This window comes from Pseudonaja textilis, chromosome 7, assembly GCF_049901715.1.
Source record: "Pseudonaja textilis isolate UNSWEBS1 chromosome 7, rPseTex1.2, whole genome shotgun sequence".
In the NCBI taxonomy this organism is placed as follows: Eukaryota; Metazoa; Chordata; class Lepidosauria; order Squamata; family Elapidae; genus Pseudonaja; species Pseudonaja textilis.
The window spans coordinates 33,556,638-33,582,647 of record NC_141996.1 but is presented as its reverse complement, the minus strand read 5'-3'; the positions used below and the strand labels follow the sequence as shown (position 1 = coordinate 33,582,647).

The 26,010-nt window shown below is 35.7% G+C and overlaps 2 protein-coding genes across 2 annotated transcripts in view; both read left to right on the top strand.

Moving 5' to 3' along the window:
• The window catches only part of MORC1 (MORC family CW-type zinc finger 1), a 47,757-nt gene extending 41,172 nt beyond the window's left edge, over positions 1-6,585 (top strand). The window contains exons 24-27 of the mRNA XM_087937410.1: positions 35-125; positions 3,714-3,764; positions 4,575-4,757; positions 6,065-6,585. Of these exons, the coding sequence (XP_087793536.1) occupies positions 35-125; positions 3,714-3,764; positions 4,575-4,757; positions 6,065-6,166 (427 nt within the window). The 3' untranslated portion in view covers positions 6,167-6,585. The remainder of the gene's footprint in view (positions 1-34; positions 126-3,713; positions 3,765-4,574; positions 4,758-6,064) is intronic.
• An 8,000-nt stretch (positions 6,586-14,585) lies between these two features.
• Positions 14,586-26,010, top strand: GUCA1C (guanylate cyclase activator 1C). Its single transcript, XM_026700490.2, has 4 exons — positions 14,586-14,878; positions 20,443-20,592; positions 21,553-21,640; positions 24,345-26,010. Exons 1-4 carry the CDS (start codon positions 14,687-14,689, stop codon positions 24,473-24,475), a joined length of 561 nt encoding a protein of 186 aa, XP_026556275.1. The 5' UTR covers positions 14,586-14,686; the 3' UTR covers positions 24,476-26,010.

The following is a 26,010-nucleotide window of genomic DNA, read 5'->3' as shown; positions in this document are numbered from 1 at the left end:
TTATTTTACTGCAATGCTTTATTTTTTTTTCCAGAGAAATACTGCTCTATTTTTTACCTGAATGTGATAAATCAAGAGACCATATTACATCCATGTGCCCGGAAGATGTTTTATCTATGTTCAACGTGAGTGAACATTTAAATTACATTAAAATAAATGTGTCAACACATACGTACCAATATCATATATTTACTGGCAGCCTCACTCAATGTCATTTATTCAGCAACCATTCAAATGATGGTGCTGAATGAAGGGACTTACAACCTTGAAGTTCTATTGCAACATCACTGTAGACATATGAACAAAATTCAGACATTGATAAACAATTTTTGCCATCTGCCTATTTGCTGCCACTGGCTGCTCTTCCCACTACTGTATCAACTGGGGCCTTCATTCACACTGCCTTTTGCAGTTGCACAGTTGGTGATGAGCTGGCCAGGGTCTCTATATATTGGCTAGGGCCTCCATGTGTGAAAGGACGACCTGGCTGATATAAAATAGAAGGCCTGACTGTTGGCACAAAAGAAAACCCCTATCTAGAAGCACATATTGCATGAAAGCAGAAGGACCTGGTCAGTGTGCAAAAGTAGGCCAAAAGGACAGAGATGTGGAAATAGATGGGTATAGATGAAGTAGACAGTCCCTTACATTTTTACAAGAATGGTTTGGATCTGGGTTTGTTCTTACCTGATGACAACATGGGATTCACTCAATGGCAGCAATTGACATTGCCAGAACTTTGGCTTAATGACCCACACATCATAGGGTTGCAGTGAAAACTGGGACTGCCAGTATTGTCCTCACTAAGTCATGTGGTCATGTGATGCCACGCTTTATAACAACATTGCTTGCTGATAACAATGCTGGTCCCAATTGCCATTGTAACGCAAGGACAATCTGTATTAAGATATCCCAACAAGTTTGGAACCAATTACTCATTGGGTAAGGCATGTGCTATCTTTTCATCCAAGTCCTTAATAGAAATATTGAAGAACATGTCACCAAGTATTGGACTCTATTTAATATTCTGTCTAGTTTGATGAGATGCCAGTGAAGAACTCTAGCCATGACCCATAATTTTTATATATTCAATGAGCTTTTTATATAGACTTTGTCTAGCCCTCATTTTTTCTCATTGGAATTATGCTTTTAATTTCTCCTTTTTTAAGCATTTCCACCAATCGACTTTATTTTCGTACTAGTTGCCTTTGCTAGCATTACATGGCCATTTCCACTGGTGTTCCTGCTACTCCACTTCTTCAGTTAACTCTTCCATTCTAATGAGCATCGTGTGAAAGATACTAGATATTTTGTGCCTTCCTCAGCCTTCCAAAAGAGAAAGTTGTCAGCAAGACCAGTGAGGGAAACACCAGTATACTTCAGTTTTGAATGTAATTAGTTATAGTTCATTGCTGTAATGAATAAGACTGTTTTGGACAGTGCAAACTGAATGTTCAGGGACCTGATGCAGACTGGATTGTAGCTATAACTTCCCCTTTTTTTTCTTTGAAAATTTATAATTTGCTATTGGAAGATACACCATATGTACCTTTACTTTCATTAAGCAGCTAAAAGTAAACATCAGCAATAGTTTTATATGTCCTCATTTTTATCCAAATGTTGTTTACAGCACTGCCTCATTCATTCATTCTGAATTAACAATAAATACTTTTAGCATATATAGTTCAAAACCTCCTCTCCTATTGCTTCTACCTCTTTCAAGCAAATGTCCTTCAGCTGCTGTATTTCACTGATACGGCACCAAGTTTCTATTATACCTAGAAAATCATATTCACTTTCTTGTCTTAAGAGTTCAAACTAATCTTGTTCTGTATTCTGAGAGTTAATGCATAGCCAACAAATGCCCTAATCATTATGACACAATTTTCTTTCTTATTTTTAATTGAATGTTTAAATAGTCACTATTTCCAATTCCACTTTTTTCTCTAGCACTTAAGCCTTTATCTAAAATTCTTACTTCAGAGTTTTCATCTCCAGTCCATGAAGTTACCAGGAAACTCAAACATTTATCTCAGAAACAGACTCTCAGAGTCTGTTATGGACTACCATGTCCATAACTAGTCATTCATTTAAGTCCTGCTAACCCTAATCAAATTGACTATGCTTCAGATATGCTTGTTTCAGTTTTAAATTCACTATCACAACTCCTTTACTGAGATATTTGCTGTCCTGTTTTGCTTCTGTTTCTCCTTCTGAGAGCCTAAGAGAATCTGAAAATTGTTTCTGAATACTAAGTACTGCAGAATATCATCTGTATCTCTTGCTTCCAATCTCTGGGCTTCCTTATTTATTCAGCTCCTTTTTTTCACTATGAGTTTATGCTGTAATAGTTTATGCTTTGCCTGAACTAATCATTCTCTCATTAGGTTGGTTACACTCAAAGCATAGTCCCTCTACTCTATCCTGTCACATATTCTTCAAGGACTGCTACAAAGTTTGTAGATTCTGCAAATGTATGCCAGGTTCTTAGGCAAAAAAACAAACCTGCTACAGGTATTGCATGTCACAACTGCAGATTTCTTCATCTTCATTTTTGTTTCTAAAGGCACCAACATAAGGAAGGCTTATAGTTCTTCCCTTCTTAGGCCCTCCAAAATGGACTCTTACCTTAGAAGGGAAATACGGATTCTTCCTTAGTCTGCCTTGCAAATTTCCATTGGCATCTGGTAGCTTAGTGGGCATAAATAGTTGCATACAGAATTTATTTTCCATAGTGTATTTGTTTCTTCAAATTGAGCGATTAACCATGCTAAACTGTTTTGTTTGTAAAAATGTGTGTCACAAATTCACTATACTCAGTATGGGTTATAAAACTATTAAAAAGTATAAAGATCTAATACAAGTAAGTAAAACAAGATAATTGATTTTATTGTAATTTTCAAATTTTTCTAAGTCTCCTTGTGTATTTATTACAATTTATTACATTTAAATCAGTAAATAAATGCAAATCTTAGTTGCATGGCCATTGAAAATCCATGTTGCTTGCTTTTTGCAGAAATACTGTTTTCTCTTTTTTATACAATAAGCAAATCTTGATTTTATATTTTAAAAAATAGACAAGGCTTCTTAAGTAAATTCAGATTATCATACTAACTTTTATTTTGTATTACTTTAATAGCCAATCCAATATCATTCTCCAGCTGTCTTTCTGCTTATCTTAAGTACCCCACCATACCTAGGATCTTCTTGACAATGCAAATTGCAGGCTTGGAGATATGATCTCAGATTGGAATCGAAATGTATATAACTTTAGTATTTGAAGCCCACTTTTGTTTCATTTATTTTTATTATTTCCATTCCATGTTTGCTTAAGGAGCCTTTAAGGCATTTTTAGATCTTTCCTTTGTTTGTATGTGTTTTGGTGACTTTGAGTAAGTTTTGATTCCTGGTGATTAAAATATTTTTAGAAGTGATTTACCATTATCTCTAGGTATGCCAAACAATCAGCTGGCTTTTGTGGATATTGCAAGATAAGAACTTTCGTCTCCCAGCTCTTAGTCTTATACCTTACTCACTAGACCAACCATTCTATATTAAGTTCTAATATGAATTTGATTCTTTCTGAAATATTTCTACTTTTGAAAGGCAAAAATATGTGATTAAAGTCACTGTAGTTTGATTTTTTGTCTGATTAAGCTATGTGATAACATTTCTTATATACTTATTTTTCTTTTTGTTTTTTATAAAAATAGTTTAAAAGACATCGGGATCACAATAAGACTGTCATTTTATCCATTGATCAGGTAAAACATAAAATATGACAAATATTTTCTGAACTGATTTTCATCATTGGTAATAGATATATTCTTGAAAAAAATAACAGTGAAATACAATTCATGAGGTTGTGTTGCTTCATAGTATGCTTAATTGATACAAAAAGAATAGCCCTCATTATACAGGTGAAACTTGAAAAATTAGAATATCATGCAAAAGTTCATTTATTTCAGTAATGCAACTTAAAAGGTGAAACTAATATATGAGATAGACTCACTACATGCAAAGCAAGATAGTTCAAGCCATGATTTGTCATAATTGTGATGGTTATGGCTTACAGCTCATGAAAACCCCAAATCCACAATCTCAGAAAATTAGAATTTTTAATAATTTTTCCTCTTCACTCTATGAAATACTAATTTAATAAGAACCATACAAGACATTTGGGGATTTTTTGACGTAAGGGCATTAGCCTTAGAGTTTATGAACACCTATACTCATTTAAAAGTAGAACTGCAACCAGCCTTTTCACTGCACTATTCAAAGTTTTAGGCTTATTTCCTAATCCTTCTATTTGAGAATTCTTAGCTGTATGAGCAATCTGTGGTTCCTTCCAATGGCCAGCTTCATAGTTGAAATGTGTATACGGTTGTTTTTGGGGGATTACAATGTCTTTCTTGGATATTATGCTATGGAGAACTCCTTCCATAGACAAGTTGAGCAACTGTTTAAAAGGAGGAGGATAGTTTCCTTAATAGATAGCAGAACATTGCACAGTAGAATGAAAAATTTTGCTTAAAATTTGTAGTAAATTGCAAACATATAAGCATATATTTCAGTATTTCTCACAGTATGAAAGACAACTTTCCAAAAAACTCAAGCGTCAAGAAGAACATTGCTTTCAGAAAGTCTATGCCATTGAAAGACAAATTTATCTACGCAAAGAGCAAATAAAAGCAACGCAAAAAAAGCTTGAACATCTTCGGAGAAAAATAGCCCTATTGCTATCAAGAATGAATCCCGTAAGTGCTATTATTCAATTGCAATATTATATGCAATTAAACTACATTTATTTCTGCAAAAGTAATATTTCTTTATAAGTTATATTATCATTCTACATCACAGAAAATATGGTTTGTTTCAATATTTCCAATAGAGCTGCAATCCAAATGAGGTTTGTAGGAAGCTAAGGAAACGTTTTTTAAAAGATTTATGGGCTATTTATGTTTTTAGAATTATAAGCAATGGAAAATGAAAATATTAAAGATGCCATTTATTTGGCAAATTCTGTTTCCATTGAAATATTAACGTAAGGAATGTCTTTTCCCTGATCAGCCAGATAGGTTAATTTAACCAATGAGATATAAATTAAAACTTAAATGATTAACCAAAATTACATTATTGGCAGATACTTCTAATGTCTACCTTTATGCATTAGTTGATACATAGAGTGATTTTTAAAACACTAGACAAGCTGATCCTTAAAATTCTTACTTAAATAATTTGTATATAACAGCGTAACAAAATAAAATGGAATCTTAGATTATTCAATTCTTTTAATTTGAATATTACTATTGATTCTATTAGAATTTTTATTACAGGTGAGTCAGTCTTAGATAAGTTTGCTTTAAAGCGTCATCGTTGTTTCACGGAAATAACAGATATTGTACAATAAATTATTGTTTTAATATATTATTTTTTTTAAATAAAATAATAGTAATAAGGTATAAAATTATATAATTTCCAATATAAATAATATACAATACATCAGTACATACAGGTCTTAATATACAAGTCTCCAAATATAGACCAAAATACTAAAAAGCCATTCAGAAAAGAAAATAATGATTTGCAAAACAGGAGAGCAGTTGAAGATGAAAATAATCCCCCTGGCTGCTATTTTTCTGATGGAGATTAGCCTTATTTAAGGGTGAATAAAATATGCAATCAATTATAACAATGGATGTGCTGTCCCACTCTGTTGGTTCTGTCTACATAGTTGGAACAACTGATGAAGCTATCCCCTTTCCCCTATTAATGAAAATTCAGATCCAGATGAATGTTCATATCTAGCATTACAAGATTGGGATAGAACCCAGAAGTTATCACACGTTGGGGATAGAGCAAGCATACATTATGCATAACCAAATGTTTGAATAGAAGTTATTTTTTCCAGTGACTTTTTCTTTTTAAATTTCCCATTCTAAGAAAACCATTGCATATGACAGTTGCCTGTGATACACAGTTTTAGCCAAAGGGGCTATTTAGGTTAATTCTCTCTGGAGCTGTTACTATAATAGCAATGCATGTTTGCCATCTGTTGTTTCAGCATCTTGTTATAAATAATCTGGAACATGTCGATACCATCTTGGAAGAATGTTTAAACCAAGAAACCACTCATCTTTTGGTTCCTGTAACTACTAACTTTTGACATAAGCGAATCTACATTGCCGGATAAAGAAAATGGGAGAGTACATAACACTTTATAGTGTATAATAAGATGCAGATATAGATGCAGGTAACAGGTGGTAAATAAAATAATCTACTGTTATTCTGCAGAAGTCTTCCATGTTATAGTGTTAATTAAAGTTCTAAGTTGTGTTTTGTGATTTACCTGTTGTATTTTGAAATTATTGGAACCAATCCATGAAGACCATTTACTTTAAAGTGTATGGGTGTAGTTTAGCAAGAAAATATTTATTAAATGATTTGTAATCTATAGTCTATAGTCTTTTGAATATTCTGTTGGAATTATTGTAGAAATTATTAAAATAATTTTGTGTACTTTTATTGTTTTGAAATAACTTCATGGACATTATATAACTTTTTTGCATGAAAATTAAAGTTTGTTATGACACGTTATTAAAATTTACTACATAAGTAAAGCTAATTTAAAGCTTGATTGACTAGTGTTGTTGACTGAAATAATTGACATGTACTTATTAAGGGAAACATTTAATCCATGACAATTATTTAAAAGCTTTCCCCAATAATAAATGCATATTTAGGGTGTAATGAAGACCACATCTTAAAATTATCTTAAAGGAAACAAATCTTTAGCATAAGACCTATTGAATGCTTCACTCAGTCTTTCTACTTTTACACTAGCTTTATCACAATGGTGTTTTGGAATTGCAAAGTATATATATCATATTTTTGGTGAAGAAAATGCTATAGCGTATATATTATACTGAGGCAAAGATGACAAAGAGCTCAGGGTTACCAGAAGAGAAATAGCTAATCAGAGCTTTAATGGCACAAAGATTTCCAGTTGCTCTATTCATCCCTGCTGTTTCTTCCTTGAGTTGATAATAGAGTTGAAGTATAACTTACAGGATATTTCTCTTCTTCCCTCCAATCATTTCAAGTATCCATCTATAGTTTTATTTTTCCTGCTTTCTTTCTAGGAGCCTGAAATAATCACTTGTAACTTTATTCTGTTTCAATTGTTCCATCTTATTACGGCATATTTTTCTCTCTTTCAATTTCTTTGCTATAATCCTACTCTCTGAAATTACCAATTACTTTCTCTATGTGGCTTTTAGACCTCAAATATCTAGGCTAGTTTATGAGCCTTAACTATTGGTCAGCTGCAGTGAAAACATTTCTTTGTAAATTTATGGCTCATAGATTAGACAATCCAATGATAATGAATCATTAGCTTATGAATTAATGGTTTAGCATGAGACCAATGAATTTTGTTGTGAAAACCCAATTCAAAATTAATCAACTTAATGTGATAAAACTAATAACATAATGTTTAAAGATTAGAAATCCTGCTGTTTTTCTTATTATTTTTTGACAAATTAAAAAAATACCTTCAAGAAGTTAATGTTTTAATATCTTGAAAACAACAGGATACATTGATCTAAATTATAACTGTATCTGAAACTAGTACAAGTAACATCACAAAGCCTTATAATGTCAAACTGTCAGGCATGAAAAACTAGAGCCACATGTTAAATTCCAGTTAAACTGATTTATTGCTCATGTGCTCTGTCCTCTGTACAGGAAACTAGTCAACTAATGGTTAGCACTATTTTAGCATTAAATAAGGGTTAATGAATTCAAGGCGGGTTGAACTTAGTCTGCTTGTAACATCATAGAGATTCTAGGCTGTTTCCTGTCGCCTATGTCCCCCTGGCTTCTACATAAACCATTTAAAAATAATTTAAATCAGATGTTAAGGAAGAGGACTGTATAAAGGGAAGTGAATCACAGTTATTTGGAAGACTCAAAAGGAGGTTCAGCAGAATGTAGAACAAACAATGGTATAGGAAAGCATTGCCCACAAAGTCATAGACAGACATTTAATATGGAGGTTAATTAGTCAATTAAACATTAAGGGCCGAAGACAGAATAGGATAAACATGCTATGCAGTGGTAGGATTCAAAATTTTTTTACTTTTGGTTCTGTGGGCATGGCCTATTTTGTGGGTGTGGCCTAGGGGTCATGTGACTGGGTGTGGCTTATTTGGTGGGTGTGGCTTGGTCATGTGACTTGGTGGGTATGGCCTGGTGGACATGTGACTGGGTGGGTGTGGCGTGAAGGTCATGTTACTGGGTGGGCGATGTCACTGACTTCATCCTTGCCTATCAGCTACTACTGCAAAAGACATAAAACAATATTGTGCTTTGATTGGACTTGATTGTGGCTGTAAGCTGAGGACTAAGGTAACAGAAGGGATCTCTTTTTTCACCCAACAATGTACAGTCTTATCAGCATGGGGTCCAAAGAAAGATACATTTTTTCATTGTTGGAAGTTAAAATCCATCCCTCTCCTAGGAAAATGAAATATTTTAGGATATATTAATAAGGCAGAATATTTCCCCTAAAAAGAAAAGTAACAACTCAAGAGAGGCAGAAATTCACCCCCCCCCCCTTTGCTAATGGGCCATTACTCTGGCTAGGCCAGTCTCTTTTACATAACAAAGATCTACTCCAGGTAGAGCTATATTAGGAATTGCCCAAAGCCCTTTCATTACATCATCATCCAGCAAGGCTCAACCAAGTCTGGGACTCAAGACAGCCTACAGAGGTGCCCCTGCATGGCCCATGGGAATTTGACAACCAATCAGAATACAAGCTCAAATTCAAATCCCAACAGAGGGCATAAAACCAAGGAACTCTCAGCCCAAGAGCTCAAAGGCATGTGATCCTGTCCACCATTAAACCATCTTTACAAACAGTCACCAAGTTTCCAGAGTGTTTCTTCCCCAGAACTGAACCCAGAAGGATAATTCTTCCAACATCATCTAAGAAGCTAGATCAATAAGAATGAATTTCATAGGTACATCCACAGAGCAATACTGATTTCTTTTTCTAAAATTTATTCCTCAGTCAGTTCACTGATTATATGAATTAGGTTCAGTGTTTAGGTTAGTGGTGTCATGGTTAAAACAATGGTAAAGCAACATGGATTTAAAAACCAGAAATATTTTATTGGGTAGAATACATATTTAATTTTACACATGTTAACAGCTGCTAGAATTGTCTTTGCACAATGATGGAAAAACAAAGATATGAAAATGAATGAAAAATATTAGAATGTGCAGAAATGAATAAATTAACAATTACAAATTTACAATCAAGAAGGCTTAGAATACTTTTTAACATGGGGTTTCTTTTATCAATGGCTAGAAACAGAAGTTAGAAATGTAAAAGTATAAAAGAAACACCAATTATATAAGGAAAGTTCAGTAAAAAAAAGATAAGCGAATATTATTAGTATTTGATCATTGTTAATGCGTAGATAACTTTGAGAGCATACCTGTCGCCCCCCCCCCAAAAAAATACTGCAGATAAAAACCAGTTTTTTACTTAATTCCCAGACAAAGCCACTACAATAAGAACCCTGGATTGTTCCCCCAAGGATGCAAAACCTCACACCAGAAATCTCAGCCCTTCTGCCTTTTAAGAAACCCCAGGCAAACAAGCAAGACAACAAAAAGCAACACTAAAGTACAGTCCTTATTAAGGTAAATCACCTGGAGGTCCCCATTTACTGATTCCTGATAGAATTAACCACCATGATAGGAAAGACAAAAGACCCAAGCAAGAACAAAAACAGAGCATGGACACTTGAAACCCATCAAACAGGCTCAGAAATCTCAACGTGTCAAAACCAACTTTAATAATGGTGGAAGTGTTATACCCCAAAACAAGTTACTAATTTTCTCAGAAAGTAAAGTTGCTGCCAAGCAGCTGGACACGTAAAATGCCCCCTGACCTGAATGCTGCAAGCATGAACATCAAAAAAATGCTAGGATATGTTGTTATGTGCCTAAAAATTAAAGCTATCTTTTTAGATTTTTCCAGCTGTATCTACTTTGCGAGTGTGTGTGTGTAGTTTTCAGCTGTGTAGGGAGTATGTTTTCAGTTGTGTAGTTTTGTGGGTCTGCTGCCAGTCCAGAAAAATTATACTGTAACGTGACTGGATTGGCAGCAAGACCCACAAAACTACACAACTGAAAACCACACACTCACACTCACACTCACAAAGCAGATACTCCCTACACAACTGAAAACTACACACACACACACACACACACACACACTCACAAAGCAGATACAGCTGGAAAAATCTAAGATAGTTTTAATTTATAGGCACATAACATTTCACACAATTTAAAAGAACTTCCATACACATAATGACAACCTCACAAAGCAGCTGCTTTCTAAAAATAAAAAAGCAGCTAAAATTTCCCAAATTTTATATGACTTTTTTTTATGAAAAAAAAATTAACACACTTACTGTTTTTTTGAATCAGGGGTCTTCAAATTTGACATTTAAGACTTGTGGACTTCAACTCCCAGAAGCCCTTCTCCAGTCATGGTAGCTCAGGAATTCTGGGAGTTGAAGTCTACAAGTCTTAAAACTTGCCAAGTTTGAAGACCCCTGCCCTGATTTAAATAAGAAAAAAAAGGCAATTGAAGAAAACAGGGAGGCAGAATCAGTTGCTCACCTAGGAGATGGATGCAGCACAAGCAAGGCAGAAGACAAGTTTAGGAATCGAAAAGTTTAGGAAAGACAAGTTTGGGAATCAGGAGAAGGCCTCTGAAGGAGGTAAGTGCTTGCTGGAGGCTGGAAGTGAGAGGGAAGTGGGTTCTTTTAACAAGGCTGGCTAGGCTGGAGCCTATGGGCTCTAGCCTGGCCAGCAAGGACCTCCAAGGGCTTTTAGAAGCTCTTGAGGGGGTGGGGGGTGATCGCGATGGCTTGGAAGCAATCGTGGCAGCTCGAAAACTCGGGGCAAGACTGGGTGGCAGGAAGATCCAGGGTCTTCAGCAATGCGGCACAAGTTATCGTGGTGGCTTGGCTGGCTACACGAGGCCCTGGGCTACAGGCCATGGCCTCCGGAGGCTCCTGGATGAAGCTGGGCAGCGGGAAAGTGTAGCAGGGGCCTCGGCAGTGCAGTACAAGCCACCACAGCAGTTTGGCCAGCTGCGTGATGCCCAGGCTTTATGCCACGGCTGCCAGAGGCTCCACAAATGCCCGGACGAAGCCAGGAGGTGGTGGGAAAGTGCGACGGGGGCTTCGGCAGTGTGGCACAAACCATTGCTGCTGCTTGGCCACCTGTGTGAGGCCCCAGGATGGAGGCCATGGCCTCTGGGGGGCCCCAAAAGCCCAGGAAGCAGCTGAGCAGTGGGAAGAATCACTGGGGGTGGGCAACCGCAAGAGTAGTGGCCGGCCCACAACAGACCCGCGGTGACTTGGGGAGCTATGCCAAACCGCAGATTGTAGCCACCGGGTGGCGGGAAGGATCACTGGGGGTTCAGCCCGGGGCCAGGCGCTGGGGGCTCAGTGCTTACCTGGTCCTGTAGGCATATCTTGTAGGAGGTCCGTTGGAGAAGAGTAGATTAGAGTAATCTCAAATCAGCTTAAGCAGGCAACCACAGAGAAACTAGCATGCGTAAGCAATAAGACCACTTGGCAATGCCTTTTTATAGGGTGGGCTTGGGATGGGCGGGCTGAGCGTTGTGTGGGTGGGGCAAGCGAGCGGTGAGAGGGCAGCCAGGGCAAGCAAGCAAGTGGTGACCACTCGGGCGACCGGAACCGGTTTGGGGGGATGGCCAGCCAGAAGTTGCTAACAGTTCCATGACCCACGCCAAATTCTTGCTACCGGGTTGCCAGAACCGATGCAAACTGGCTGAATACCACCTCTGATCTGTACCCTTGAGTTACATAAAAGTATGCTTATATACATTGGCGGCCCTATTGCCAATCTCTATCTTGCCACAGTAAAGAAGGCAATAAATGATATATGTCAGATCTTGATGCAACCAACATCAAAAACAAACACAGCAGGGTGTGATGTTTATTGTTGTAAGTTTGTAAACTAACAATCTTGACAAACTGTCAAGTTTCTCTCTACTACATATTCTACCATAACAACAAAAAAATTAAAGTAAGGCTTATTTTGAGTTTCAGTAATATTTTCTGAAATTTCCCTTTGACAGCTTGCTCATTCCTTTCCCATTCCTTCACAGCAGTTCCCTTATATATTGAGGTCCAAGTTAAAGGATATGAGAATTCTTTTGACTTTGTTTTCCCTCCCATGAAACATTACCTGCCAATGGGAGAAAATGGTGGATTTAAGCACTTGTCATGTTTGTTTGTTCAACTTAGAGGACAGGTAACTCCATAAGACTCACAGCATACAAAAACAAAAAAACCAACAGCATGATATAGCACAGACCATGTTCTCACTTAATAGTGAACAGGTGCTCAGGAAAACAGTTGAAACAAGGAAAATCTCTCCTAATGTCCTGTTCTCTCTGCGCCCATGACCTGTCAGTTGGATTAGTTCTGTACATGGTACTAGCTCTCTTTGACATCCAGCTGATGGGTAGAAGGCACTGACTCAGGATGGGCTTCAGTAGAATGGATGATCATTAATGTGACTCAAATCATAGCCTACGCAAGCTCAGACAGGAGCTACAAGGTAAAACTAAACCACAGAGGGAATAGAATAGGAACATGTTTTTGCAGAGCCCACGTTTGCAGAAAAATTAGTTCTAACCTGCTAGGGTTTAATTTGAACTTGTTTGGCCTCCTGCAGTCCTCACAATTTCCATATAAGATACCAGATCAAAACCTTCATAATATTTCAGACCTATTCCTGGCTGAATTTATCCTTCACATCTTGTGGGGTAGGGATGCAATGGATGAATTAACTCAGATTTAGAAGTCATTATGGCTTAGATATACGGAGATTGACAAAAATGAAATCACTTTACAAAGAAATAGGATTTAAATATTTGAGACTTTTATAAAAATAAGAACTAGAAGAAGTCATCCTATACAAATTTCTCATGAAATGAAGAAAGTATATGTATGATGTTTAGGAATGTGGCAGCTTATGTGTGCGAGTATTATTAAGACTGGCTTAGAATTTGGAAATATTGTGTCATTTAGTCATATAGAATTTGGCTGTCAAGTATTTTAACTTTTTATTAACTTGAATTAGCTTGATTTTAATATATATGAGCAGCATTTATTATTCTTCAAGTGAAGATAGAGTGGCACAGCAGATACTTTTCATATAACAATACTTTTACTTATTTAATGAAACTTTGTCTCTAATCTACCTTTATTCTCAGACAATGGACTTTGTCCCTCTGACCTTTATTGAAGGGTTTGTTTGTTTACTAAATTATAAGCTGCAGGAAAAAAAGAATATAAAAAGGAGAAATGATATAAAAATATACAAAATATAAAATAAATTAAGATGTTTAGATGTTAACAGAGAAAAGAATCAAGATTGCAGGAAGTGCTAATATCACTTTATAATGTCTTGGTAAGACTACCCTTGGCATACTGCAGCCAGCTTTGGTTGCCACAATGTAAAAAAGGTGTTGAGACACTTGAAAGGGTTCACAGAAGAGCAACAAAGATGATTGGAGGCTAAAACATAAAGAATAGTTGCTGGAAGAAGGGAAAAACGAATCCACTTATTGTCCAAAGCACCTTTTTCCCCAATTTTTTTCCCAAAAGCCATCACTGCTAAACAAATAATTCCCTCAACACTGTTGAGCCTGCACTGTTACTGTTAATCTTCTTATCACTCTTTATCTCCCATCCCCTCCCACTTGTGACTGATGACTGTAACTTTGTGGCTTTTTATCCTTATGATTTATATTGACTGTTTCCTGGTATGATTTGACTGCTTATTGTACCCCATGGCTATTATTAAGTGTTGTACCTTATGATTCTTGACTCTTGAATGTATCTTCTTTTATGTATACAGAGAGCATTTGTACCAAAACAAATTCCTTGTATGTCCAATCACACTTGGTCAATAAGGAATTCTAGTCTACCTGAAGGCAGGACAAGGAGCAAATGGATAGAAAGTAATCAAAGAGAAAACCAACATAGAACTAAGGAGAAATTTCCAGACCCAACAATTAATCCGTGGAGCAACTTTCCTCCATAAGTTTTGAATTTTCCTGCCTGAGCAGGGGGTTGGAATAGAAGATCTCCAAGATCCCTTCCAATTCTCTTATATAACTCCAAAAATAAGAAAAAAAAATTAAATGATTTTCATCAAATATAGTTAATTGTTCTTCCCTATACACGACGTTCTTCCTATATAGAACCCCTTTTCATTAATAAATAAATAAAAAACTAATGAAGATTTTATTTTCTGGACATCCAAAATATTGATTAGTAATCAAATCATAACACCTATTTCTGCATGAATTATTTTTAAGAGCAGCACCTTTCTATTTCATTTAGAAGTGTTAATATTGTAAAAGAACTATATTAACTGGTAGAGCTGAAGGTAATCCCACTTCTATTTTTACTTATACTAAATCTATAATGATCTTAAGATGCTTAGTTGTTACATGTGTTGGAGCTCCTTCTATTCCAGTTAAACGTGAGCCACTGCAGTGAAGGAAAGTGTTCGCAAAAACAAATTTAAGAAAGCAGGATAGATTAATTACCTCCAAATGGGTGCCAATGAATCAATGGAGGAAATCATTGCTATGGAAAATTACCAATGGTATGCAAAATTCATGAAAGAATGCCCATCTGGACAACTCACCATGTATGAATGCAAGAAGGTCCTTGGTCTTGAAAATTCAACTACACAGGCGAATAATTATGTTGAGAAAGTATTCAATATTTTTGACACAAATAAGGTAAATTATTTCTGTAGTGCATAGTTTTTGGTAATTGTGTGCTGTTTTTCATTTATTGTATACAGAATATTTTAGCATCTTAAGTCTGACATTTGTTTTACAATTCCTTCTAAATTGATTTTGCAAAATATAAAAGTAGCTAGTATGCCTGTTTAACAAGGTTTTAATTTATCAGTGATTAAAATATATTTTATAGCTCTGATAGTTATCTTGATATCTCATACTTTTGTGTCCTTTACACATTGATATCTGTGAGATGCACAGAATTAAGATATATATAACAGAGGTTGTAGACTTTAATATGGTTGCCAGCGCTGTGCCTTCAAATTTTCAAGGGCGTATGGAGCTATTAACTATTAAAACCACTATGTATCAATATTATTAATCTTCATGAATTTGTCACATTCTTTGAAATTTTGGAGCCACCATACGTACCATATGCTTCTATAGTAGTTCCTGTGGTCATTTCTCTAAAATTGCATGCCCAGTTGTTGTTATATTTCATTACTACAATTTTATTTATCTTTTCTATTTCTATCCCATTATTCCTGTTCAATATTCTTTCTGAAATAAAGAGTTGTGTATAACATTCCTAATGTACTTGCATCATATTTACTCACTTGTTTTATATTTGCTTTCTCTCCTAATGATACACACTTTAAAAAACAAATTTGATTATTTGCAATTTATTTGTGACGGTTTCTTTCATCATACTTAATGTATCTTAAAATGTTTTTGAATTTGTCTTTCCCAAAAAAACTAGGCATATTAAGTTTGTAGGAATTAGTGATTGGCTTGTACTTTGGGGGATTATTGACTTAATGTCAGCCTTGTGACTAAAGTTAAGTATAATCTTAGCTTAGGCAAATTACAAAACAGTAATGGCAACCATTATTATTTGAAGATACAATCTGTCAAATAACTTTTAAGAATATAAGCTAGACTCATGAGCAGTGTTTTCACAGGCCCAGCAACTATACTTCTTTACTTACTAATTTTTTTCCTTTGGAAAATGTGACAATAGAATATTAGAAATTGATCTTATAGTATAGCATAGTATATACTATACTATATATAGTATAGTATAGTATAGCATATAGTACTTTGTAATGAGAAAGGCTTAAAGAAAAACAGAATTTCAGCAGAAAAATTAGTATCACTAATCCTTTATGAAGTCAAAATAATGTGACTCATGAAACACAGTCAGCTCTCATTGCTTTTTCTTAGCACTGAAACAATTGCAGAAATCCTGGAAAGTTTCCGGTTAGGCACAAAGTTATAAAACCAGGAAAAAAAAATATTTATTAATGGTTTTATGCAACTCATCTCCCCTATAAGGCAACTCTGGCTTTAAATCACCGTCATTTTTAAAAACATTCCCATGGATTGTCTACCTGCTCATTGGCTGACACTAATGAGAACTAGGTTGTCTAACCCAGAACTCACATAATTTTATTGCTTATTCATATGTATATTCATAATAGATGCGCACGCACGCGCATACGTTTTTATTGTAACATTCCTTAAACTACAATCTCTTGCAAATAGTGGGCTCCGATGCCAGAACTGGTGGTTCTAGAATTCTAGGTGTAATTCTTACAAACTGATAATGCAAGTCTGGTAGTTATAGTCCTAGCTCCTGATGTTCCACCCAGATAACACTATTATAAGACAGTAGCCTCAGATTTTATTTGGCATACATTATACTGCTACATTTAAGCAGGAGACTAACATTTAATTTAATGTGATAATTTCTCAGGCTTCTCTTCCTGCAGCTTACATTTTCAATGAACTATATTTGATGTCTGTCTTGATCTAAGATTGATAAATTGATAAAGTTTCACTATAATTCACTTGGCTAGGACATTAGTGGTTTCTAATTTCAGCTTATTTGGATAAAGTATACTTTAAATTGATTATAATTTCTAATAATATTTCTAAAGTGAAAAAGAATCATGCATATAATTATTAACAATAAAATTTAATTGTCTTATTGAGGACCTAATTGCCCATGCCACTTATGAGTGGATTGCTTTTAGACTTGGACTTTGTATAGATAATGAAATATGGGACTATTTATGCAGAGTATAAATTGAAAAAAGATAGTTGTACAAAAGTTTTGGAAACACTATATATGTACTAGATTAATATTTGTATTAGAGGAGTATATATAGATTATAACTGTTTATTGTTAGGACATAGACTGTTTTTCTTTGTTGTTTTTTAAACTGTTTAATTAAAGCACTATTTATGTTTTTTGACATTTGTCATTAATATTTTTTACTTTATTATTTATTATTTTATGATTTTTCATTTCTATTTTTGATATTAAAAAGCAATTATATTGAATAGTCCAGATCTATAGGTGCCACCCACTTAAAACCATAATAGGCACTGGCAGTTATGTCACTAAATGATATGATTGTTAAGCAAGACAATAATTGTCCATGACCTGCAATTTCACTGCCGGCTTCTCTGTTTACGTGTTGAAAGCAGACTGCCATGCTTGCGAATGATCACATGACTGAGGGACACTAAGATAGTAGAAAGTATGAGGACCATTCCTAAGGTTATATTTTTAGTGTTATCATAATTTTGAATGGTCACTAAATAAAGCAGTTGTTAAGTGAAGACTATTTGTATTAAAAAGTGCCATCTCTTGAGGCTTATATTTCCTTTAAGGTGTGCTTGTATGAGCATACAGACTACTCATGAAACCTGTGTACAAATAAAGTCAAACACTCACAAAATAAAGTTTAAGTAATACAGTAATAATTAATTTAGTCATCATAAAACTCTGAGCTCACAGTCCCAGGGAGTCCTGCAAAAACTTACCACCTCGGTTTAACTGCAGTAGGCAAGGTGCATGGACTGAGCAGAACTGAATGAAATTTTGTGACTCTAACAGAGAGGCTAAGGGAAGCAAATGTGTGAAGTTATCATGCAAGTACCATATCAGTCATTGAGAAAAATATATAATTGCGACATTTGTATAATGTACCAGTGCACTAAAATCATCATTTTTAGGTCAGTGCAGTTTGCTGAAGATGCTGCTGATTAATGTCAATCTGTTTGGAAAAGGCAGCTTTTAACAGCTGTGAATTCAACATTCCAATTGACTTCATGCGTGCTGTATTGGAAACATGATCCTTCCCTGCACCCAAAAGAGATCTTTGGGTGAGGTGGGAAATAGTAAACAAGGAGTCAGAGGATTTGATTCTGAGTTTATACCTTTACCAGAGATAGGCAATTTGTGGCTCTAGCTTGCATATAGCAGAAAAGCTAGCCATGAATGCAGTCACTCTCTCTCAGCCTAACCCATTCACAGGATTGTTGTTGTGAAAATAGGAGGAAAAAGGAATATTATATATGTTCAGTGCTTGAAGTCCCTTATAAAAAATAATAAAGTTGGGATAAAATTAGCTATCTATCTAGCTTATCTATCTATCCATTCATTTAATATAATTGCACTCACTTTTCTGCCACATCTGCCACTGAAAGCCACCAGAGTTTAACAAGAGTTAATTTGCACATATTTAATGTATATATTGTTCACAATTTACACATGGTAAAATGAGACTTTTTGCAGTTGGTAATATTCAGCAGCAGTACATTGGACCCGCTTTGACTGCTCTTGTTCTTCTAATCTACGAATAGAATATTTACAACTTTTCAGAAGTTGCTGGATTTCTGCTCCTAACAGCTTTATGAAGCAGGCCAATGGTATTGATGGATTCAACTATTCTGCACTATAATTCTTATAATCTCTTAGAGTTCAAAGAAATTCACAAAAATGGTAGAAATCCTTTTAGAAAAATGATTTGATAAAAGAAATCAACACAAAATGTTTAACTGTATTTAAATTTCATGAGGGGAGGCACAAACTGCATCCTATCCCATGCCTGTCAGAATAGTTTATGTGCTTATATAGTATTAAAACATGATTGTTTTATTCTGATTAAACTATAATCACAATAATTAAACTATAATCGTATTCACTTTTTGAGTATTCTCCTTTTCTGTCTCATACACATAACTTGCATGAATGTAGCTGTTTGTCCAGCCATACTTGCATACTTCTTTGCAAACTGTTGACAAATCTGCTTTGGAATCAATCATTTCTTTTTTATATCCATGATGTCACCCTATTAATAGTATTAGATAAAAAGCTATTTTGCAATACATTTGATTGTTAAGGATTTAATCTTGCAAGTGTATTTCCCCAATATAATTCAATGAGATTGCTTCTAACCCAGTGGTCGCCAACCAGTGGGCCATGGCGGGCCACTGGTGGGCTGTGAGAAAATTTTGGTGGGCCACAGAGAAATGCCCCCCAAAGCACCCCCCAAAGCCCGCCCACTCACTGGCTCCCACCCTTCGGCCGAGCGCAAACCTGCAAAAAGCAGCACAGTCCTCGCTGGGCAGGATGAGGTAATAGCACTGTTGCAGCAAGAGGGAGCTGGTGGCACAGGTGGACTGAAACGGCAATGGAGATGGCAGGAAGGTGCAGGAGCGCCACACTACTTGCATTTGCGCAGCACTTCCATACCTTCCAGTTTGCCTCTCCTGGCCTGGGCTCTTCCTCGATGGCTGCGCATTGTAGGGACGGCCTGGGGCAGGAAAAGTACTGGCTGGTGGTGGTGGGAGTGATTCTTTTTGTGAAAATCCTATGACATGCTGAAATGACGAGCCTTTTCAAGAAGAGATGAACAACTTACATTGCTGTTTTTCACATGGAGCAAACAACTGCTATCAACCTCATGCTCTGCTAGCATCACTTAGATTACTGACAATGTGCTTTTTGTAAAATATTTTGTAAAATTGCAACTGATGTATTAAGACAGTTTCCTAGGTGAGTAAAGTAGGTGGAGCTCCATTTGACCACATAAAGAAGCTGTTCTGCTATTGAGTTAGGAAAAAACAATGCTTAGTGTACAAGTCATGCCAGATGGGGTGGGAGAGAAGGGAAGACTCAAACAAAGCATTCCTGGTAGTGTTGTGGTTCGCCGGCAGCCAGTGCAGCCAGCAGCAGAATCGGACAGTGGGGAAGAACGGGGACTAGTCAGAGAGTCTTAACAGAAATTTGAGCTGCAGGTAGTGAGGCTGTTCTTCTCAGTGGCTAGAAACAGTTCTTGATGTGGAACTACCGTTTCCATAACGAACAGTTCTGGTTTGCTGTAACAGCAGTGACATTTCCGAAGTTTACCACTTTTACTTTTTAAAATCTGGTGGGCAGTCTGAAGTGGTGATACAGAGAGGAAGTCTCTATACCACATTACTACTACTACTACTACTACTACTGTTGTTGTTATTATTATTATTCCCATGATAGATGGTTATACAGCGAGTTGTTTTCTGTTTCTGGCCTTTTACTGATCCTTTTCCTTGTTTTTGAATGGGTGGAATGCTCTTCTGTAGCAAGAAAGTTACAAGATAAGGAAGCCATCAAAACATCCTTAATTATTTTTGCAGCATGTTATCTTCTTATTAATATTATTGTCAAATAAATGCAATTTCATATACTTTGCAAATATACTCACACACACACCCTTTTTTTTTTAAAGGATGGACTTATTGACTATTTGGAGTTTTTAGCTGCTATAAATCTAGTGATACGAGGGAAAATTGACCAAAAATTGAAATGGTATTTTAAACTTTATGATATTGATGGGAGTGGAACAATTGACAAAAAAGAAGTTATCAGCATGTTAATGGTGAGTAAGCACACAAATTAGCAAGGATAAGTCTTTCAATGGGGGTTTAATACTGTGAATATACTGGTGTTTTGACTGTTATAATAAAGATATAGCCAAATTGTCACTTATTTCTTTACTGTCCCAGAGACAAGGGCAATATGTATCTATTCTGAATTTTCCCCACTTCCATTAGGCGAGACTGGAAACTATCCAAAGCTGCTATCGCCTGTTGGTATTTAGGCTTCTATGTGTTATGCATGTTTTGATTTGGATTCGTGCATTGACTTAAATGGTCCCTTTCCAACTTTTTTTTCTTACTGTATTTATTAATGTTTTTATAGTGTCCTCCAACAGGAAGACTCTATATAGCAGATTACAACAATGTAAAAATATAAAACAGTGTAAACCAATATATGAATTGCAAAAAAAAGAGATGGAGCTGAGCAATGTCTGATGATAGTTTTAAAGGGTTCTGTAGATTTGACAACCTCTGAAATTGGGTTAGTTCTTAGATGGTACTCTCAAGGGACAGATTCAATGCTGGCATGCAATATCTAATAGATCTTGTTACTATACTATGGAAGACATCATAAGTTAAGCTTACTGGTAATAAGTGTAGTGATTTTAGAAGAGATGTTATCTGCCAGAATACATTTGACCTGCCAGCTGTATCTTCTAGGTCACTCACTTCACAGGCTCCTCCAAATATAGTATTTTAGTAAACCTATGGTGCTTCTAAACAGATAAATACTAAGACATCGATCACCACCTTCACTTCTTCAGCCGCAATGCAAAATTAAAAGTAATATGAATAGTATTTTTTTTTAAATACCAAAACACCGTGATATGCATTTCAATATAAACTTGATGTGTTAATAAGCCTCTAAAGTTAGACTCTAGACTCTTTTAAATAATGTGACTAGCTACCCCTTACATTTGCAATACAGTGTGGTTATTCTTACATTATTATTTATTTAGGCTATTCAAACAATCAATAAAAACCAAGAGATGACTCCTGAAGAATTGACAAACCTGATTTTTCAGAAGATAGATGTAAACAATGATGGTAAGCATAAATAAACCTTGAAATCTTTATTTTCATTATTTTGCAATTTTGTAAAAGCGTTCTATTGATAAAGCTTTAAAGAGTTAGTCACATGTTCATACATCAAAAATATTATAAGTGATTGAAATTGATCTAATAAGATGATTACTGTATGATGGACATTGTACAAAGCAAAAACTGATTTTTTTAAAAAATTCAAAGAGCCATTCAGACTGTATGGCTTGATCTAATTGTTTGTTTGCAGCAAGATAAAATCAAAGACAGCAAAGAAAGGAAACAGAAAAGTATGGTTCATTCATTTCATTTTTGAATTCTTTGTTGAGCAAATTTTATTAAATTGCTTTACAGAGATTCTAACAAGAGATTCTAACTGTACTATAATTAATTATCTTGAGATCTTTTTTTTTTTTTCATTTGATCGAGAGTATCCTGCCAGAAGTGATTATTGGCATTTAAATAGTTATAAATATATTTAATCATTCTGTGTTTTTTAGCAGCAAAGAGCTGAATCTTGCCATGAGAATCAAAGTGAGAAAAATGAATGTTTGAAATGTTGCAAGATGTATTTTTATCCAGATGGAACAGGATAATTTTACCAAGCATTCTTCAGTTGCATTGTTACTTACCTAAGATATTCTTGCTTTGGTTGTATGTTAGGGAAATCTGATTTTTATTTCAGTTAAGTTCTATTGTAATTATAAATCTCAGTTTATTGTAGGTTCAGCTTCATATTCATTAACCCCCTAAGCAGCAACTCTCAATTCCAAAAAGAAATATTTAAGAAAAAGTTTCATATATACTATTGAGTCTCTGAGAGCTTTTTCCTTCCAATATAAAACTGATCAGAACGGAATAAATATGCAGAGCTAAAAGAAGATGAAAGACTCATTCTTTTGACACATTAAAATAAAACTAGTAACTGAGATTCAAATTATATAGGCCCACAAAGGCAAATATATTTTTCTTCTGCATTTTTATTGTTTCAGTAAAAGCAGCTTGAGGGAGCAAGGAGTTTGAATTGTCTGAATATTTCCTTAGAGCTTAAGAGTTTCTTTTCCCAGTTTTCATTATCTCCATCCCCCTCCCTGAAGCTTCGTCATACAGCTTGCATATCTAAGCAGTATCGCTCCAGCCTTCCTCAGTCTAGGCTCTCTACATTAATTGGCCTTTAATTATTAGAATGGTCATTCAACAGATCTGGAGTGGAAGGCAACAGATCGAAGAAGTCTGCTCTATTCATCTAACAAACTATTCTACAGATGGAACTGCAGGATTCAGAAATGCATCAAATGCAATTTCAAATGAATGGAATATTTGTTTCCCACAAATTGAAGGATATTGTTGGGGAACTATATTACTTTTACCAAGTACAGGTAGTCTTTGAGTTACGACAGTTCACTTAACGAAGGCTCAAAATTACAACATTTCCACAAAAAGTACTTATGATCCAGTCCCAAAGTTAAGTATGTTGCAGCACCACTGCGGATGTTTGACTTTACAACCAACCGCAGAGCCATTGCAACATGCTCCCTGCCAATTCCCGCCCCCATCCTGCCCTGCTGGGTCTCTACAGACACTGGGCCTGCTTTGGTAGCCCACCATGTTCCATATGCTCCTCCGTATCCACACCAATCACTTAATTACCTTGGGAAGATCTCCAGAGTTTAAGTCAATTGCTGAAGTTCTGAACCCACCTGGATCTCATTAATTGCACCACTGTGGAGATGGATAAAGAAGTGAAGAGCTTGGCGCACCAACTGCCCTGTACCCTTCACTTTCTGGGATCCTTACAGCCCATAGGTGTCTCTGTGCCTGCCAGATATCCACCAGAGAAGACCCAGCAAACAAGGGCGGAGGGCAGCTAGTGAACCAATTTCTCAATCCAGCTCTGCAGCAACACAATTGGCAAGATCTGGGTGAGTTTGGCACTCTAACAAGAGGTGGGGCAGGGCTACACTCACTTCTGAAAGAGACAGGGCAGCCCAAGGCTTCTCCACTTGGCTGGACAAGGGCCCGGCACCCAACAAGGCGAGCACAGGGGGCATGGCGTTGCTGCTCTGGCTGTTAGGGAACTGTTGCTGAAAATATGCAATGGGCACACGTGGCACCGTTCAGACTACCACAAAAAAAAAAGCCTACAGAGATGTGATAGATCTCAGGTTCTTACACATTCCTCCATGCAAAAACGCTTTTCCAAAGAGGACAGAAGTGTGTGTAAAAATACGAGATCTAAGGAAAACAGCTTTGCAACAGCAACTTGAGCTCTGGATATCTTCCAAAGTAAATGACCAATTGGTGACAGGTGAGAAGAAGTCCCAACCAGTTGTGGGAATCCCAAGAGGTGGGAAGTAGAGCATGGGATATCTCAATGGGTGGGGAGAGGCCTTTGATGGCTGGAGACAGTGGACTTGTCCCTGCACTAGGCCTCCCATGATCTTCCCCACTCCTGAGGTACTTTGTGTGCTTTTAATGACCCACACATTCGATTAACAAATGCATGAGGGGGGAGGGATGGGGCTCATCCATTTAACACAATTCAGTTAACATTACGATCGTAATGGGCAGGCTCCATTACATTCATAAGTCGAGGATAACTTGTAATGAATATAGTAGTGGATATGACAGTGTTTTCCCTAATTCCAAGACAGAAAAAGTCAGTCTACAAAACTTTGACTCTAAAGAAGTGCATATTGTTTTCATATAGGGGAACTCACCTTAGAAGAACTCATGAATGGAGTGGAAAACGATGAACATTTCCGGGAAATTATTTCAAAGAGCTTTGAACTCTCCAGTGTACTGGAAATTTTACAGAGTGAGAAAAGACACAGCATCTGACACATGTTATAAATGGCACTTGTGACAAAAAGAACAATTCAAGGAATATCAAATACCAAGACTGATAGTTGTATTTCCCACCCACAATTCAAAACAATAAGACGGTCTAGACAGATTATTAGTTCAGAACTGTTCTTCATCTATTGCCCTTTTCTTTCTCATAACATACAGTAGCTTTTGTCTACATACATGATAAAAATTTTGTAATGCAGAAAGAAAAAAGAAGCACATAACACTAGATAAATACAATTGGAATTGGGAAGACATTTCTCTAGAAGATACAGAATAGATAAATTGCTTAAATATAATTTGTTTAACTTGAAATTTGGAACATGGTGATAAAGCATTATATAGGACTGTCCTATTTAGATCAGTTTAGGATGAAGTATGTTTTTTCAGTAATGTAATATCTACACTAATCAATTTAAAAATAGGAGTATTTTTTATTAATTAACACCTCAATTAATTTAACAGGCAAAATATAAATAACTATTTGGAAAAGCAGTTAGCTACTTTGGTATTATAGAAATTATTTCAAATGTAAATTAACATGATGTAATGGTCTGGTATTTAAAAGGTTTTTAAGGGTTACAATTAAAGAAATCAGTCTTTAAAAATAAACCTTTATCGCAAAATGAGACAAATTTGAGGAAATAATTAAGAGGATGCATTTCAAAACTTTATCTTCAGCTATCAAAGATTAATTCCAATTACATGAAACATATATTTAACAAAACAATTTAAAGGTAATTATTAAAATTATCATTTCTAAAATCCTAGAGCAAAGGCCAATGTTCTTTCCTGCTTGCATATCTTTTTCTTTTTATTGCTTTTGAAAAAGCATAGTTTCAGCCATTCCAAAATTACATATTCGTAAGTCAAGTAAAACTTTCCTTTTTCTGGCTATTGGCTTTTCGCAACATCCTTTACAGTAACGGTGCAGGAGTACATACAGCCATGAATGCACACTCCTATACATCACTCTTAAAGTTTTCTGAATATGAAAAAAAAAGAGGAAATCTTCAAATATTAGAACAATGTGAAATTCCTATGTTCAGATTTGCCACCTAAGTAATTCCCTTAACTTTATAAACTAATCATGCTAAAAATTCTCCTCTCCTTTTGCCTCTCTCCTCAACCAAGGAAGAGGGAAAAAACTGGGCACACATTCTTTTTACTGTCTGTCGTATTATTGACAGTTTCCCAAATCCGGAATTGAGAAAATCCAAAATAAATTTTCATCACACTAAGCTATTGAAAGTAGCTCAACAATGCCCAAGAGGCTTGTTTCTCTTGTTCCTAAAACAGAAATATTTTTCATTCCTACCCAGAAATATAACTTTCTGTTCTCAAACTAAGCTATAGTTATTATCCCTCAACCTCCATAGCACATGTCAATTTGTGTCAATGCTACATTTTAAAAATCTCCTTTTTTGCTATCACAGGAAGCTTTAAAAATTGTATATTAGTTTTCTGAATTCTGTACAACTGCACTCTGTGTACGTTTTATTAAAGTGAACCTCTTTTTGAAATCT